The sequence below is a fragment of the Micromys minutus genome, assembly GCF_963924665.1.
Source record: "Micromys minutus genome assembly, chromosome: 29".
NCBI lineage: Eukaryota > Metazoa > Chordata > Mammalia > Rodentia > Muridae > Micromys > Micromys minutus.
Genome location: NC_137964.1, coordinates 14,375,659 through 14,394,714, shown reverse-complemented (window position 1 = coordinate 14,394,714; position 19,056 = coordinate 14,375,659). Strand labels below are relative to the sequence as shown.

The following is a 19,056-nucleotide window of genomic DNA, read 5'->3' as shown; positions in this document are numbered from 1 at the left end:
GCATGTGGGTAATCCCAATTCTTGGGAGACAGAGCTACATGAAATAGAGTTCAGCCAGTAAGTTCTAGATCAGCCATGGCTGCATAGTGAGAGCCTGTCTTCAGAGAGAGAGAGAGAGAGAGAGAGAGAGAGAGAGAGAGAAAGAGAGACAGAGAGAGAGAGAGGTGGGGTGAGAAAGATGGCTCAGCAATTATAAGCATGTGCTGCTCTTGAGAACTTTGGGAAGCTCATAACTGCCTGTAACCCCAGCTCCAGAAAATGGCCTCTTCTGACCTTGGTAGGCATCTGGATAAATATGGCATGCACACATATCTATGTATGACATAGTCAAACCTAAATAAATGCTCTGGGGTTGTTGAATGTGAATGCTCCTCCATAGGATCAACTGTTTGTATACTTGGTCCTCAGTTGGTGGAACTGGTTGGGAAGGATTAGGAGGTGTGGCCTCATTGGAGGAGGTGTGCCACTGTGGGGTGGACTATGAGATTTGAAAAACACCTGCTCTGTTCCCAGTGTGTTCTCTCTTCTGCCTCCTCTTTGCTAACCAAGATGTGGTCTCTCAGCTGCTCCTGCCTTTGCTCCTCCATCATGGACTCTAATGCTCTGAAACTGTAAGCCCAATTAAATACTTCCTCTTTGAAGTTGCTTTTGTCTTAGTGTTTTGTCACAGCAACTACCAAGTGGTTTAAATATGTTCTGCTCTGTCTTCTCAGGCTCCACCCCTGCAAGTACAGCCAGGACTCTACGTCCTCAACTCACCCCTCCCTCCTCTATGATCCATCCCACTCCCCTGAGTTCTGTTTCCTGCCTGCTGTCCTCCTTCACACTCCTGTTGGCTTCAGACTGGGCTACGTACCCACTAGGGTAAGGGATGGCTGTATGCACTTTTCCTCCTTAACTTGGCTAGAGGAAAATCGATCTTGGAGTGACCCAGCAGGGGTTGTCACTGGCTTCCCTCTCTTACTTCCTTATTGACTGAGGCACTTACCTTCGCTTCCCTGTAGCCACAATCCCAGACAGAAATAACTCAAAGAAAGATTTTATTCATGCTTGTGGTTTCACATAATTGCAGTGCATTGTGGGGGACAAGATAGCTGCAGACATGTAGAGCTGAGCCTGTTTGTGTCATGGCTGACCAGGAAGCGGAGAGGCTGGAACCAGAATCGGACTCTAACCTTCAGGCAGCTGCCCTTGGCCACCTACATTCACTAGCAGGGCCTGTTTCTAATTGTTTCTTCTATAGTGCTTAGCCAGGTCCTAAAGTTTGTCGTCTAATCTTGCGATAAGACCTGTGGGAAGATTAAGTGGAACAAAAGTCTTCTGAGGCCAGCAAGATGGCCCAGCTCATTCAGGAGCTTGCTGCCAAATCTGATGACCTAAATCCTATTTCCTGGACCCAAGTAGCGAAGAAAAAGGACCAGTTCCTACCGGTTGGATTCTAGCCTTCAGAGGAGTATTAAAGCATGTACCCCACCCTCACCCATGGATCTGGACAGGAAATGAGTCTCTATACAAACAAATCCATGTAAAATATGAGTGAAATGTGTATGTGTGTGCATGTGTAAATGTATGTGTGTGCATGTGTAAATGTGTGTGTGTGTGTGTGTATATTCTATGCACATTTTTGTGTGTGTTGGTATAGGTGCAATCAGAGGCAAGTTAACAACAGGTGCCTTTCTCTGTCAATCTCCAACTTCTCCCACCTACTTTCCTAGTGAGATTTTATTAATTGTTGTATTATGATTCTGGATCCCAGGATAGGGACTATCTTGTGCCCAGGTCCCTCTTTACTACCTGGGGATGTAGTAAATGGATGACATGTCTTATGTCAGCGGTTTCCGGTCTGGTCCCAGTTGGAATGTGATTATCCAAACGGTCATTCTTATAGTTGTTTAGTCTGGATACCATCAGTCATGGTGTTGACTCCTAAAGATGCCTCTTGGGGTAGAGTGAGGAGCTCAGTGTGACTATTAGTAAGCACCCAGCTTCTGCTGTGAAGATCCGCTTTCTCACTAAATCAGGAGCTGGCTAATTCAGCTAGACTGGTTAACTAGCAAGCCTCTAAGTCTTCAACGCTGGGGTTAAATATGCACAGTGCCATGCTTGGCTTTTATGTGGGTACCATGGGCTTATGGACCCAGAATCATAATCCAATGACTAATAAAAATTCACTGGAAACGCTGACTGGGGGAAGTTGGAAAATGAGTGAGACTCACTGATGTCAACTTCTTGCCTGTACATGCATTTACATAACTGTAAACATGTGCATGCAATAGACACTCACACACATGTGCATATTCACACACATGTGGAGAGAAATTAATATCATTCACCAAACACTTCACTCACTGAGCCATTCACCCAGCCCTGAAATGCTTCTGAAGAGAAACTGTCATCCTAGGAGTGATAATGGATGCTTGTGATCCCAGCACTGGGAAGATTGAGGCAGGATGGTCATGAGTTCGAGGCCAGCCTAGACTACCTAGGAAGTTCAAAGCAAGTTACTTTCACACTGAGATCCTGTCTCAAAGGACCAAACCAAACTAAATATTCTGGTTTGTTTTTCTGTTGTTTGTTGGAGACCCAAAACAACTTAGAGAGGAAAGAATTTATTTGGTTTATGCTTCCATATGACAGGTGGTCACTGAGGTGAGGCAAGGCAGGATCTCCTGGGGGCTAGAAGGGAAGCAGAGGCCATGGAGAAATGCTTCCTGTTGTTCAGTTATCTTTCTTATACAGCCCAGACCCACCTGCTCAGGAGTGGAACCTCTTCCCAGGTTCTGTATTGAGTACACACAGACACACACACACACACACACACACACACACAGACACACACACACACACACACACACAGAGTAACCAGCACAACAAGCAGACAAGAACCCAGACAGCTTTATCTGTAGATGGCAGAGAGGCCAGCACTCCCCACCACACTGCCCAGAACTGAATGAATGCCAGTTCTCAGAAAAGGGCAAAAGGGAAGGAAGTGAGTCCTCTCTGCTCTGACTGGACATAGTTCCTCACCAGAGATAGTCAGCCAGTGTGTCTGTCTGTCTATGTCTGTCTGCTTCTGTCATTGCCTGTGTCCTTCAAGGGTCCTTGTAATGAAGACAGAGCTGGAATTGTGAGGCCAGGCAGCTGGAGTGCAATGGGGTTAGTGCAGGCTGGCCCATCATGGAGCTTACAGGCTTACTGTTGATGTGGGGACTAGGCAACCTACCGTGCATCTCAGGAACAATCCTTTTTTAGTGAAGCATGTCTAATCCAAATGTTACCCTACAAGATATGTTTTAACGGTAAATTATGTAGAAGGTATCAATGTCATATATATCAATTCCTGGTTATATCTGTGGGTTTGAGAATTTAATTGGAGAAAATGGACCAGAAGGGTCCATAGGACTTCACTGTTCGCTGTTCCCTAATGACCAGCTTTTCAAAATCACGTATACTGGGGCTGGTGAAATGGCTCGGCAGCTAAGAGCACTGGCTCTTAACCAGAGGTCCTAGCAACCACATGGTGGCTCACAACCATGTGTAATGGGATCTGATGCCCTCTGCTGGTGTGTATGAAGACAGCTACAGTGTACTCACAGGCATAAAATGAATAAATAGATATTTAAAAAGAAAAAAGAAAATCAACAGACATCAACATCTGGCCCCCACACAAATGTACACACACACTTATGCATGACATACAAACACACATAAATACATATGCAAAAAAGCAGGGTTTTTTGAGGCAGAAGTCTATGTAGCCTTCTCTGGCCTGGAGCATGCTGACTGCACCAGGCTGTCCTCAAATTTAAGAGAAATCCACCGGTCTCTGCTTCCCAAGTGCTAGGATTAAAGAAATATGCCACCATAATTGGTGCAAGACACACACACACACACACACAAAACCTTTTCAGGGACTAGACTGCCCTGGAACTCGCAATGTAGTCTAAGAATACCTTGAATTTCTGATCTTCCTGCTTCTTGTTCCCAAGTGTGGGATAAAAGGCAAATACTAGTACACCGGGTTTATGGAGTGCTGAAGAACTCAGATTTCTGCAAGCTAGGCAAATACTCTTCCAATGAAGCTACATCCCCAACCACAACACATTGTCTTTGTTCAAAATACTGCATTCATGGATTTTGCTTTGGACCCTCCCTCCTGTGATAACTAGCGTGCTCGGATGCAATTGGTATTCTAGGGTCTCAAGTTCTTTCCGACATTGCTAGCCATTTCTTTTTTTAACATTCACAGCTTTGCCTCTCAAGACACCCTCGCGCTGTTCACCGCTTTGCGGGGCTGTCCCATACCAACGGACGGAGCATTTCTCTTCCCCAGCAGCGAAAGCACGGATCAGGTGGGAATAAGAACCTCTGCCCTTCCCCTTGGAAGGATCCAGTGTAGCGATGCTGCAATAAAATTTTTAATAAATGTTCAAGGTGAGGTGAGAGCTACCGAAAACATCTTGCAGACACACAGCAATAATCACAGCACTTCACCGTTAGGCCCCGCCCCTCAAAAATAGTCCAATAGCGAGGCCTTGACACTTCAGGTCAATGGCTAAGCCCCGTCCCTCAAAACACTTAACCGGAAGACCCCGCCCCACGAGGCGTTCAAAAATCCGTGCCCCACCCCTCAGAGCACGTGAAGCACTCGAATAAGCGAGGTCCCGCCTCCAGAGGCACAAGCGGCTAAGTCCCGCCCCTCAGGCCGTGTCAATGGCCAGGTCTTGCTCCTCCTAATACTCAAACTACCAATTTTTCCCTCCCCAAAAGACGAAAACGGTCAAGACTGGCTCCTCAAGACGCCTCAAAGTCTAAGCTCCGCCCACATCCCAGGCGATTGGACTCAGTTCCTCGAAGCGCGCCAACGGAGGACTCAAACCTCCAGGCCCAACCCTCGCGGCGCGCAAGTCTCAGGCTCCGCCCTAAAGAGCGCTCCAACTGCCAGGCCCCGCCTTACAGAACCAGCTAACGGCCAGGCCCCGCCCTCAGGGCGCTGGGCCGGGCAGAGCGCTCCAACGGCCAGGTCCCTTCTCATAGGACGTCGTAACGGTTAGGTCCCGCCTTTTGAGGCGCGCTTACGGCCAGGCCACGCCCCGAAGAGCTCGTCACTGGCCTGTTCCGCCCCTCGAGGCGAGCCAACTGTCCTCCCCCGCCCCCTCGTGCGCCGAGACGTGAGGACGCCGGCGTCGTAGGCTGAGGTGGCAGCTGTCCCGCAGTCATGGAGCTGCCGCAGATGCCGGAGCTGATGGGACTGTCCCTCCTGGTGGGGTTGCTGGCCTTGGTGGCAACGGCGGCTGTGGCGCGGGGCTGGCTGCGGGCCGAAGAGAAGCCCAGCCAGCCCATCTGTAAGTATACCGGACCGGGTGACGTTGACTCTGGGCACTTTGCTCCCGGCCGCCGCGTGGTCCGAGGAGCGTGGAGAGTCACGAACCTCAGTTTCCCCGGTTGTGAGATGAACTTTCCCATGTAGGTTTCCGGTTGCAGATGCACCCCAGGGACAAGACGCTTTGGAACCTGGGAGCTGCGCTGCTACGTGGTCGGTGACTTTTCCTGGGACACCTCCCACCACCACCACCACCTTTGTCCCCGGGGCTACTACAAAAACTCAGTCAGACCCGGAGTTTGCTATCTGTTCGTATTCTTAGAAAATGGGCGTCATTTGAAAATAACCCTTCAGCCAGCTCTGACCAGCAGGAACGTTTTCTGAGCTCCTCAAACCTATTGCTGTATCCGAGGTCTTGTTCATATGTTCAGTAACTAAGAAGCTTGTCAAAGTGCACGTCTACACTGTAAATCAGAATTGTGAGCATCTGAAGATGCAAGCGAAATTTACAGGATATTAAATTTCACAAAGGAGTTAATACTATAAAAGGAACGAGACTATGAATGAGCAGAGCTCAGAGCAGAGCTCTTATGATACCCAAGGCACTGGGTTCTATCCCATTGCTGAAAGAATAAAAGACCATTATCTGGTTTGACTCCTAATGTCAACAATAGGTAAGTTAGAGACAGGTTGTATGTAGCAATTTCAGTAAGTTTTAATTGCTGTAAGAATTAGGGAGCATCTACTGCTACCTAACACGTCAGCTTTATATGTAAACCTAGTTCTCCAAGATATGTTTTATTTAATTAACTAATTTATGTTTTGTTTTTTGAGTCAGGGTTTCTCTGTGTAGCCCTGGCTGTCAAAGACCCACCTGCCTCCCTAGTGCTAGGGTTAAATGCATGTGCCACCACTGCCCTGCTTGCTTGCTTTCATCCTTCTTTCCTTGTGTGTGTGTGTGTGTGTGTGTGTGTGTCTCCCTCTCTCTATCCCCCCCCTCCCCGCCCCCTCTGTGCCTGTGTAGAGATTGGAAAACAACTTTGGGAAGTCAGCTTTCTTCTCCATAACTGAACTAGGGTTGTCAGACTTACTGGCTTCCCGGCTGAGCCAACTCTCCAGCCCAGTTTTCCAAGATGTTGACTTCTCAGTACTTCATGAAATTGCCTTGAACTTGGTTTCTGTCAGATAAATTGACGGTTGGCTTAAATTCAGGGTATCACTATTTAGCCCAGACTAGTTTGGGATTCTAATCCTCTTGCCTCACACTCAAATACTAGGATTACTTGTGTGTGACTATGTGCCTTCTCTTGAGCTTTCTCATCAATGAAGGAGTGCTTTTGGCTTGTGACTTGGTTATACTATCTCGTTAGTTCTTAACCTTTCGGGGTTTGTGTGTGTGTGTGTGTGTGTGTGTGTGTGTGTGTGTGAGAGTGAGTGTGAGTGAGTGTGAGAAAGGGATGTCCATGTGGGCCTTGAACTCACTATGTAGTCAAGTCTGACTTTGAACCCCACCCCCAAGTCTTCCCATCTCCATCTCCTGATGCTAGAATTATTTATAGGCAGCATATACCACCAAGCCTGGTTTCACCAACTCATGGAAATGAAGATTTGAAGCAGTTAAATAACATACCCAAGACCAGTTCTTCAGATTCTATTGCGCATATTATCTCCCTACTTCGGGATGCCTGACTGGAATTCACACTACACTGGCTAAGTTACCATGAAGCCATCGCTGTGTCAGCTCAGAGAGATGTTATACAGACTCAGCAAGCAGCCTCTGTAAGGCCACTTGTGAGGGCTAGGGGTGTAGTGCGTGTGCCCTTAGCATGCACGGAGCTATAGTTTCAATCTTCAGAATGGCTTTAAAAATAGAAGAAAAGAATATGCAGTGATAAAGACCGAATCCAAAGTCAAGTCTGACTTCTAAGCCTTTTTTAGAAATTATATGTGTATATCTGTCTAAAGATTTGTCCATTTTTGTGGAGGTGTTCTTGGAGGCCACGGGTGCCATATTCTCTAGAACTAGAGTTACAGTTGCTTGTGAGCCACCTGATTTGAGTGTTGAGAGTCAAACTCTGATTCTCTGAAAGAGCAATATATGCTTTTAACCATTGAGCCATCTCTCCAGCCCCATTTTTTGTTTGTTTTTAGTGCAGCTAGAGATTGAACTTGGGGCCTTGCACATTCTAGGCAAGCCCTCTACCATTAAGCTATATCCCTAGCCCCTTCCCATTTAAATGAACATGTATGGCTGGATGCATATGCATCTTGTGCACATGGAGATCAGGGAACAACCTTATGTATCATTAGGAAGAAAAGTTGCTTCCATTGAGACTCTCATACTGAGCTGGATTGTGAACTAGGGGGCTAGTTGGCCAGAGAGCCCCAGAGGCTTTCCTGACTCTACCTCCTCAGTGCTGAGACAACAAATGTATGCCACGACACCTGGCAATTCTTTGTGGGTCTGGGTATCAAACTCAAGCATATTTAGAAAGCAAGTACTTTACCTATAGACAGTCCTCCCTCCCACCTCTCAAGCCTGTTTTTGCACTTTCTCAAGGACAAGGGCCATGTGTGGGTCATGTTGTGGTGTTCCGCCCAGACCCTGAATAATCCTAGGTACTCAGTAGATGCTTGTGGATGAGTGCATGGATAAATGACATGACCCTTTCTTCTAGGTCAGAAAGAAAATGAGTCCAAGAAGTCAGGATCCAAGAAGCAGAAACAGAATCAGCGGATTCGTAAGGAGAAACCTCAGCAACACAACTTTACGCACCCCCTTCTGGCCGCAGCACTGAAGGTACTTGGTACTCCACAAATACAGTATATACATGAAGACTGCTCCTGCCCACAGACCTTATCCTTTAGTAATCTGTGCAAATTACATGCACCTCTAACTCTTAGCAACAGAGTAGGCATACCCCTTGTGGCCCTTCTGGGTTTTTTTCTTCCCCTTGTACTGAGGATTGAATTCAGGGCTTTGTGCATTATACCTTCAGTTCTTGTTGAGGTTTGGTTTGTGGCTATGTATTGTAATCTTAAATACTGGTTCCAAGATCTGGTTGCATCAGGGACATAAACCAAGTGATGCTATGTAACCTTGCTCCTTAATATAAAACTATTAGTTGAATAAAGATGCCTACGGCCTGTAGCTGGGCAGAAGAGAGGTAGATGGGGCTTTGATTCCTGGGGCTTGGGGTTAGAGACAGAGACCATGAGGAGAGCAGAGGTGAAGAGAGGAGAAAAGGCCATGGGGTAGATGAATCATGAGAACATGGACATAAGCTGGTGGTCATTTGGAGTGAGAGCAGCCCAGGAGGAACGTGGAAGTCATATAGAGTTACTGATGGAGAAATAGACAAAATAGCAGAGGGCTGATGTCTGCCCAGCTCTGATGCTGTTAATGTAATTATAAACATAAAGATTCTGTGTCTTTTATTTGGGAACTGAATGATCAAAGGCAAGGTAGAAACCCCCATTTAAGTATTACTACATCAAGTTCTTGATTGGCAGACTTCTACATAAGTGCTCCGTAGCTGAGCACCTTACTGGGGGATTCTAGGCAGGCACTAGAGTCCTGGTCCGTTCTACTTTATTTATATTTTTTTCTATTGTTAATTTTGAAATAGTTTTACTAAGTGCTTGGGCTAGCTTTAGACTTACTCTGTAGCCCAAGCAGGCCTTGAACTTGGGATCCAAGGAGCTGGGGTTGTGGAACTGAACTAGCAGGGCTAATTTATCCTCTTCTGTCTTTCGCTTGTTGGTCAACTAAGCCCCTGTGTTACAGTTGCAGCTCTAGATTCAGCCTCCTCATCCCCTTGAGAGGTACTTCCTGCATTCTTTTCCCTAGAGCCACAGTGGGAATATATCTTGCATGGACTTCAGCAGCAACGGCAAGTATCTGGCCACCTGTGCGGATGATCGCACTGTCCGTATTTGGAGCACCAAAGATTTCCTTCAGCGGGAACACCGCAGCATGAGAGCCAATGTGGAGCTGGACCATGCCACTTTGGTGCGCTTCAGCCCTGACTGCAGGTGGGACAGGACAGAGCCTCAGGCTTGCCTGCAAAAGCCTAGCTTGTGGCTTTGGCCTTCACATACCCAGTTGGGGGTTAGTGGGGAAGGATTAAGAGTCAACCTTGTTGTGACATAAAAAGGACATTGAGAATATGGAGCCTCCTGGTGCCCCTTGGAGGCTCTGTTCCAAAGAAGGAAGCATAAACAGAAACATAGGAGTTTTTTGTAAAGATTTATTCATTTATTATATATGAGTACACTGTAGCTGTCTTCAGACACACCAGAAGAGGGCATCAGATCCTATTACAGATAGTTGTGAGCCACCATGTGGTTTCTGGGAATTGAACTCAGGACCTCTGGAAGAGCAAACTGTGCTCTTAGCCTTGAACTTGTGGTCTCTCTGCCCCAGTGTCTCAGTGCTGGGATTCAATATGGCCTTTTGTACCTTAGTTCAGGGAAATATAAGCAAATCTGTTTATCCTAGGAAGGGCATCAACAAGAGACCAAAGAGTAATTGTGCTGTGTGGTGCCTGGTGACCATTGGGTTTATTGGGGTTACTTACAGGAGTATGGAGAAGAGGATGCTTAAAAGAACATGGACAACTCTTTGGGAGTCAATTCATAGAAGGCCCACGTTAGCATGGATGATGATGACTCCTAAAAGCTGTATTGGAGCTGTATATTGGGCTTTAAGGCAGCTCCATTAGACAGTCCTCTCTTGCCAGCCATTGTTTACTATTTCTATAACCTTGGAAAGGGCCTTATGAGTGTAGAGACTCTCTTAGCTTCCTGCTCCTTAAGTCTCAAAGCCTCTCTCATCTAGGGAGAATACTTTTTATGTTTAGTGCTAAGGATCAAACCCATGGCCTACCACTGAGCTACATCTCTGTTCTTGAATTGTTCTGTGTTGGGGTGGGGGGCTTGTCCCAGAGAACAGCAGAAGTTGAGGTTTTTCCTTCTGCATGGGTTCCTGAACATTGAACTCAAGTTACATTAGCCTTGCCAAGCAAGTGCTTTTTTACCTTCCGAGCTAGTCCATTAGCCTTCTGAATAGTGTTTTGCAAGACTTTGAGGGGCTGGAGTGATGGCTCAGGGGTTAAGAACACTAGCTGCCCTTACACAGGACCGAAATTCAATTCCCAGCACCCACATGACGGCTCGTGACTGTCTATAACTCCAGACTCAGGGATGCCAATGTTTTCATCTGGCCTCTAAAGGCAGCAGGTGTGTATATATGGTGTGTGTGCAAATCATACACACAAACATTTAAAAAAATTTTTTTAAGTTAAAGATTTTGAACCAAGAGATCAAAGGCTGTGCCATATGGCACAAGGGACAATCATGTTTTTTTCTAGAGTCTAGAACACATAGTCCTCTGCCCCAGTAAGGAAGTAAATTCTGTTTTGCTTGTCTGTAGAGCCTTCATTGTTTGGCTGGCCAATGGGGATACTCTCCGTGTTTTTAAGATGACCAAGCGAGAAGATGGGGGTTTTACTTTCACAGCCACCCCAGAGGACTTTCCTAAAAAGCACAAGGCACCCATTATCAACATCGGCATTGCTGATACAGGTAAGGGAAGTCTTGTGGATGGAGTTTATTCAAGGCATGAAAATGTGCCTGAGTCATAACTTGTTCTTTGCTTCATTTGAAAATTTTTACTTTATGTGGATAGTGGATGTTTTATATGAATATATGTCTGTGTACTATCTGCATGCAGTGCTCACAATGGCCAGAAGAGGGCATGGGGCCTTCTGGGATCATAGTTGAGGCCAGTTGTGAGCTGCTCGGAATCAAATCCAGGTCCTCTGGAAGGAAGAGCAGCCAGTTAACTGTTGAGCCATCTCTTCAGACCTCCCTCACCCCTTCCCCCACCCCCTTTTTTTTTTTTTTTGCATTTATTTCATGTGTTTATCATAGCACACATATAGAAGTCAGCCCAGTGGATCCTGGGATTGAACTCAGGTCATCAGGCTTGGCTTCTACCAGCTGAACCATCTTTAGAGAGTCTGAATTGTATTTGTTGAGCAAGTTGATGCTGCCTAAGTTTTGCTAGACATCTGGACCAAGGAGTTCTGGTCCTGTGCTTCCCTAGAGTCCATGAGAGCCAAACAGTAAGAGCTACCCTTCTTAGCACAGTATTAACTGTGGTGACCTTTGGCCTGGGAAAAGAGTGTGGATACTTCTTAGAGCAGTGCCCCATTGTTTCGTTACGAGGTGACAATCTGGTCATGTTCTTGGGCTTACAACTGTCCTCTCCTCATCAGGGAAGTTCATCATGACCGCCTCTAGTGACACGACTGTCCTCATATGGAATCTGAAAGGTCAGGTACTGTCCACGATCAACACCAACCAGATGAACAACAGTCACGCTGTCATCTCCCCATGTAGCAGGTGAGCAAGAGGAGGGTAGGTACAGAGCTGAGAGGCAGCTTGTAGGGCGTGGGACACCGGAGTGTAAGTCCTGGATCTCCAAACTTGGAAGAGATTTCATCTAAGCCTCCGAAGTCCTTCGTGTCTTTCTTCACTGCTCCTGTTTTTATTTTCGCAGTGCTGAGGCTGCACTGCACATGTTAGGCATGTCAGCCCTCATCTAAGGGTTCATTTCACTTGTTTTGTTTTTGAGTCAGGGTCTCACTGCGTATCCCTGGCTGGCCTGAAACTCACTGCGATCTGCCTGCCTCTGCCTACTGAGGGCTTGGCTTAAAGATGTGTGTTGCCATGCCAGGCCTTTTTTTTTTTTTCCTAGACAGGGTTTCTCTGTATAGCCCTAGCTATCCTGGAACTCCTATGTAAACCAGGTCAGCCTCAAACTCTTCCATCTTCATCTGTCTACCAAGTACTGAGATTAAAGGTGTGCATCGCTATGCCCAGCTATTTTAAAAACAGGATCTCTCTCTTCAGCTGTTCTGGACTTGAACTAACTCATTATGTGGTTGAGGATGACCTTGACCCCTTATTCTTCTGCTTCCACCCCCTGTAATAGGCATGCACCACCAAGCTAGATTTGTGTGTGCTGGGAGTGGGTTTTACTCAGTTAGGAGTATCTTCCTAAGATACTTCTCTATTCCAATACTTTGGATCTTAAAGCACACCATCACCTTGAACCAAAAATATATGTACAACCTTTGTTTTACCTGTAGTACTGGGTATAGAACCTAGGTCCTCAAGCATGCTAGGTAAGTTCTCTACCACGAAGCTACATTCCCAGCTTCCCAAATTTTTCATTGTTTTTTAATTTTAGAAAGAATTTTGCTATGGGGTTCGGGCTGGCTTAGAACTAGCTATGTAGTGCAGGTTGGTCAGTACTGGTGTTACAGACATGTGCCACCATACCTAACTCATTTTGGTTTTTTGTTGGTTGGTTGTTTGGTTGGTTTTATTTGTTCTAAGACAGGATCTCAGTCAGTAGCCCTGACCAGACTAGAACTCAATATATAAACTAGGGTGGTCTCAAACTCACAGAGATCTGCCTGCTCTTGCCTCCTGAGCATTGGTATTAAAAGTATGTACCACCAGGCTCAGCCTTTTTCTTTCTTTCTTTTTTTTTAACGTGCATTGGTGATTTTGATTGTACCTATGCCTGTGTGAGGGTATTGTATCCCTTGATGCTGGAGTTACAGATGGGTGTGAGCTGCCGTGTGGCTGCTGGGAATTGAGCTCAGGACCTCTGAAAGAGCAATCAGTACTCTTAGCCACTGAGCTATCTCTCCAACCCAACCAAGCCCAGTCTTAACTTTATTAATTTTAGTCTTAGTTTGAGATAAGATTCTACTAAGTTACCCATACTGTCTTCCAGTTTACTCTGTTAGCCCAGGAAGGCCTTGAGATCTTGCCTCAGCTTTTGTACTAGCTGGGGTTGCAGGGGAGACCTTCATGCCTGGCACAGGAACACCTTAAAAAGTTTCCTCAGGCTGTGGGTGGCTGTACCTGTGGATTGCTTGCCTTGTATCTATGGAACTCTAGGTCCATGCCTAGCACCCCCCAAAGGTACTATTTCTCAGAAGAGAAAGATCTAAGACTTGCCAAGACCGAGATGCCTTTAACATTTGAATTTTAAGGATGTGGATTATATGACAGGTTTGTGGGTTCGTGTGGCTTCACCCCAGATGTAAAGGTCTGGGAGGTCTGCTTCGGGAAGAAAGGAGAGTTCCAGGAGGTGCTGCGAGCCTTTGAACTGAAGGGTCATTCTGCATCTGTCCACTCTTTCGCTTTCTCCAATGACTCTCGGAGGTGAGTGATTCAGTACATTCTTCTTTCCTTTGCTCTTTCTCTTGCTCAATCTTATTTAGTCCAGATAGCCAAGATTGGCCCTGAAGTCCTAATCTCTCTCTCTTAAGTACTGAGATGCAGGTGTATATTACCTTACCTGGCAATTTTTTTTTTTTTTTTTTTTTTGTTCTGTTTATCTTTTCCAGACAGGGTTTCACTCGGTAGCCCAGGCTGCCCTTGAACTCACAGTGATCCTCTCTTGCCTTGCCTCAGAACCCCCCCCCCCCCCCCCCCCAGTGCTGGCGTTATAAAGGTGGTATGTACCACCAAGCTGGGCTGAGCAGTGAGTCAAGGGTTTTTCTGCCTGTCTGGGCTGCAGTTCTGAAAAGGGTGGAGGGCTTGATTCTTGGCAGGGTATAAACTTGGATTCCTTGCTGCTGGGTCCCTTGGGCTGCTCCAGTGTTTTCCCAAGCTGGGGTTGTTGAGGCTCTAGCTGTGATTTCCCACATTGCAGGATGGCCTCTGTCTCCAAGGATGGCACATGGAAGCTATGGGACACAGATGTGGAATACAAGAAGCAGCAGGACCCCTACTTGCTAAGGACAGGCCGCTTTGAAGAGGCAAGCACCATGCCTTGCCGCCTGGCACTCTCCCCTGACACCCATGTCCTGGCCTTGGCCACTGGCACCAATATTCATCTCTTCAATACACGGCGTGGGGAGGAGGAGGAGTACTTCGAGGGTGTCCATGGGGAGTGTATTGCTGACTTGACTTTTGACATCACTGGCCGCTTCCTGGCCTCCTGTGGGGACCGTGCAGTGCGGCTCTTCCACAACACCCCTGGCCACCGGGCTGTGGTGGAGGAGATGCAGAGCCTCCTGAAGCGGGCATCCAGCGAGAGTACCCGCCAGAGGCTGCAGCAACAGCTGACCCAGGCCCAAGAGGCCCTAAAGAGCTTGGGTGCCCTGAAGAAGTGACTCTGGCTCTGGATGGATCTGGCTGCTCCTTCCCAGGTGTCCCTAGGATGGAGACCTGGAGGAACATCCCCATTTTCTTCCTGGTGGCCCCTACTTTTTTCTATTGAAACTATTCTTGCATTCTCATCTTTCTCTCTCTCTGTCTCTCTCTTGTTTGACTCTCCACAGACTGAAAGGTGATGCTTTCTCACAGGCCCTGAGGGGGGGCGGGAATCTATCTTCGCCTAATGCTGAGAAGAGTAGAGAGAAGACAGATAGAACAAAGCCTTTGACAATTTGGCAAAAGACCCTAACATACAAAGAAGTTTGTCAGCATGGAGGTAAAACCTGAGGCTCACCAGGGACAAGTTGCTGTTTTTAAGAGTACAGAATGTGTTTTATAATGTTGAATGGTGAGCCTCCATCTGGACCAAGCTCCTGATATCAGCAAGAAGTAATTAAGGACTGGTCTTAGGTGGCATTGGTCTATAATCTCAGCACTCTACAGGCAGAGGCAAGAGGATCAGGGGTTCAAGGCCAGCTTGGACTACATAGTGAATTCTAGGTCCTCCTGGGCTCCATATGGAGAGAAACCTTGATGAGATTGTTTTTCCCTGGGCTTCAGTTTTCTTATTTGTAAAATGGGGAACGATGCTCTCTGTGGCCTTCCTGCAAAGATGCTGTGAGGCTAAGAGTGTTACAGTGTTCCCACACATGGAGCACAACAGTGCTGCCCAGTGTAATTAACCACCAGGTAAAATGGGACAGAAAAGGTGTTCTGCAAGACAATTAGAAAGAACCACGGCCCTTGTGAAGGCTGAGTTTCCTAGGGCTCTGCTTGCTCATTCATCTTGGATAAATATGGCAGTTTGGTTCATGTGCCTTGAGAAGCAATGCCATCTCAAGATGGTGCTCCTGTCTCGGAGACTTCTTGAACTCATCACTTCAGTGCCTGTTTCATGGGACTAGCTAGTGATGCTGGTTAACACGTACAGACAAGACTAGGCCTGCTGCCAAGGTTAAAAGCTGTTGGGAAGACATAGAGGCTGGTGTCTGTGATGTGCTTTTTCTCCATTTACAGCTGCAGGGAAGGTGGTAGACACGAAGCTTGACCATAGTGAATCCAGGACAGTAATGGGGAATGAATGGAATACACCCCCTAAGAGATTGGGTCTCAGCCATGTACATTAGGATCCAAGGGGTGAGGAAGATGTCAGGAATCTAGGAAGGCTTGAATCTAGCAAAAAGTACCAATCCCTGTTAGCTTTGATCTCTCACTTAAAAGTAGGGCCTCTTCCTGCCATCCTCAATGCTATAGGATGTTTAGAACAAGGCACAACCCTGAAGTTGACCTTGATGGCTCCCTTGTCACCCTCTCCTTCCACCACCACTGCTCCATCCAGAGGCCGGCAGTGTCTGCCATCTCCCACTTCTGTTACCATCCCAGTCTTAGCCACTGTCCTGTACTACAGCAGATAGTACTTGTTTCCAGCCACATTACTTCAAGTTACTTTTCTACATAGCTTAGCCAGCTTTGGGAAAAGAAAATGGCATTTTGAATCATGCCATTCCCCCAGAGGTTACCCTCTCCTCTTGGAATGAAACCCCAAACTCCTTGTGGCCTGCATAGTGCCATGGAATTTAGCCGCTCCTGTGATCTTTCTTTGCAGTGGGTTAACCCAGGCAGTTGGTAGGCTCCAGGTATGGTCTGTCCCTCTCGTGTGTTGCAAGCATTTTTCCTTTCTGTTGGCAGACTTGTCAGTGCGATTCAGTCCTTGTAACTTTCTCTTGAAAACAGTTGCCTCCTCACCCACTCTCTCCGAAGTAGCCCTTTCCACCTATCTCGTCCCTTCTGGTGCCCTGGTGCTTTTCCTTTTATATGACTTGGTGCTTTCTGAAACCATCTTGTCTGGCTATGTTTGCTCCAGTGTCAGTGGCAAGGGTAGTCAAGTAGGGAGCAGGAATGGGAATTAGGCTCGTTACCTGGTTGTGAGATGGGAAGAAATGGTAGGGACTGCACTGGGCTGGTGGCCATGTGTCCCAAATGCACAGTGGGTGGGAGCTGCTACTTACTGTTAAGAATTCCTCCAAAGGTTGCCAATTTGAGAGAAGTTCGAAGTTGACACTGTACTTTTCGAGGAGGCACCATGGTAAACTGCACAATGCATCCTCCTCCTTCAGGGAGGATGCAGCTCATCCATCTCGTTGGCACTTAAGGATTCTTCGTTGCTTTTCCTTTTGTAGTCCTGGGGATGGAACCCAGGGCTTCATGCAGGGTAGACAAATAGCTCTGCTACTGAGCCATGCCTCAACTCCTCACTGAGAGATGTTAGACAAAGGCTCTGCACAGCCACAGTGCTCACTGGGAAAATGCTTTGCCACTGAGCCTCTAGCACCAGTCTGTGAAGTTGCTGAAGAATGCATTGGAACAGAACCCTTGTTTGTCTGCCTTGCTCTAGGTCCCAAGTCAACTAGCCAGGACAAAGTAAGCTCTCAATAAATGGAACTCAGACTAGAAGTAATAACAAAACTTTTGATATATTTTTTTTTCTACATTCCGCTCTCTGTTGTGAATTCAGGTTTCTGATGATATCAGCCATATTGAGGGTCATGTGGTCACACACAGATTTGGGCTTCTGAATCCACAGCTGTGCCTCAGGCTTGTGTGTGCATGCTGGTAAGCATCTACTCTAGTTGTCAGAAGCAGATGAAAACACTTTCACTTGCTTCTGCACTCACAGTCTGAGAAGTAACTGGTGTTGTAGCTGCAAAGGGAAGGTAGTGAACCCAAGCAAGAATGCTGAGCTGCTGAAGTCAGAAGTCTGTTGCCGAATTGGCCAAGTCACTGGCCTGTGGCCCTAAGAAGGGTAATCACAGAGGCTGCCAGAGTTCTCTCTTCATCTGTAATATGGGAATAAATGTTCTGCTGCCTTGCCATGATGATTCTTCGTGTGTTCATGTTTATCTATTACACAGGTCTTTCCCCAGCCCCCCCCCCCCCCTTTTTTCTGTGTATTTAAAACAAAGACTCAAATTTGTATCCTTGGTTGGCCTAGAATTCATAAATACACCTGCCTTGGCTTCCTGAGAGCTTGGTTTTCAAGGCATGTGCCACCATACACAGTCTTTTTGCCTATGTTTTGAGCTAATGTTTCACTAAGTTGCCTTTGATCTTGAGATTCTCTAGCTTGACACCCCCTGAGTAGCAAGGGCTGACAGGCCTACATCTCCATGTCTGGAAGCTGTGAGTTCCTAATGAGTTGGGAGATTTACAAAGGGTCATTACAAGAATAGAATAGAGGGACAGAATAGAGCTGTTCTTGTTGCCCTAGGAAAAGTGTCTGGCTATTAATAGAGACCGCCAAACTTTTGTGATCCTCAAAGTCGAGGCAGCATTGATCTGCTGATTCTCCACAAGGTGTGGCGTATGCTTGGAGCCTGAGTGCTTGACAGGTTGAAGAACCATGAGCCAGCTCTGCATAGACTGTCTAAAACAGTTAACTTATTTTGATTTTTTTTTTTTTTTTTTTTTTTTTTTTTTTTTGTGACAGGGTTTCTCTGTGTAGCACTGGCTATCCTGAAACTCACTCTGTAGACCAAGCTGGCCTCAAACTTTACAGAGATTCACCTGCTTCTGTCTCCTAAGTACTGGAATTCAAGGCATATGCCACCACAGTCTGGATCAAAAACACAAAATTTAATTCTAATTTTGAAGCTTTTTAACCTTAAGGAATAAAGGTGTGGGAGGGCTAAATATGGTGATATAAAGGCTAACCAACTCCAGTTCCAGGAGGAAAACCATAAAGTCCACTTAAGCAAACATCTGATAGCAGCATCCCAACTTCTTACCCTGCCTTAGCAACAGCCAGTCCAGCTACAACAAAAAGGTCAAGGTTCATATAGATAACCTAAGACATCCTGCAGAAAATAGACTAGCCATCCTTGTTTGTCAAGTGTTTTGCGCCTGTGTTTGATTCCTACAGATTACAATAGAAATGGAGTTTTAAAAAATTAACTTGCTGACCCATATGGAATTCCCTAAGCTTGCTGTAACCATAATAAATACCCTGTACCCCGAGACTTGAGGCTCTCACTTCTGACCCCCTATGACAATAATGAGAGTCCTTGTTCTCGAGCTTGTAATAAAGACCCTTATGTGTTTACATCAGAATTGGCTCCTTGGTGGTCTTTGGGGGTCCCTGCGACTTGGCCATAGCAGTGGTACTTACTTAATAACCCCACCACTCAGGAAGCTGAGACAGGGATAGCAAGTTTGAGATTAGTGTCGTTGTAGCAATACCCTATTGCAAATAATATGGATGTCAGAGAGATGGTTCTAAAACATCTTGTGGGACTAAAGAGATGGCTCAGTGGTTAAGAGCACTCACTGCTCTCCCGGAGGTCCTGAGTTCAAATCCCAGCAACCACATGGTGGCTCACAACCATCTGTAGTGAGATCTGATGCCCTCTTCTGGTGTGTCTGAAGACAGCTACAGTGTACTCATATATAATAAATTAATTTAAAAAAAAAGATCTTGTTTAAATATTTAC

At 46.5% G+C, this 19,056-nt stretch overlaps 1 protein-coding gene across 1 annotated transcript; it reads left to right on the top strand.

Moving 5' to 3' along the window:
• Positions 1-5,218: 5,218 nt before the first annotated feature.
• Positions 5,219-17,992, top strand: TBL2 (transducin beta like 2; the record flags this gene model as incomplete). The annotated part of the gene is made up of 7 exons (XM_080940802.1): positions 5,219-5,345; positions 8,002-8,123; positions 9,174-9,358; positions 10,758-10,909; positions 11,605-11,731; positions 13,418-13,570; positions 14,064-17,992. The coding sequence occupies 7 exons, from the start codon at positions 5,219-5,221 to the stop codon at positions 14,524-14,526; spliced, it is 1,329 nt and encodes a 442-aa protein (XP_080796928.1). The 3' UTR covers positions 14,527-17,992.
• Positions 17,993-19,056: the final 1,064 nt, after the last annotated feature.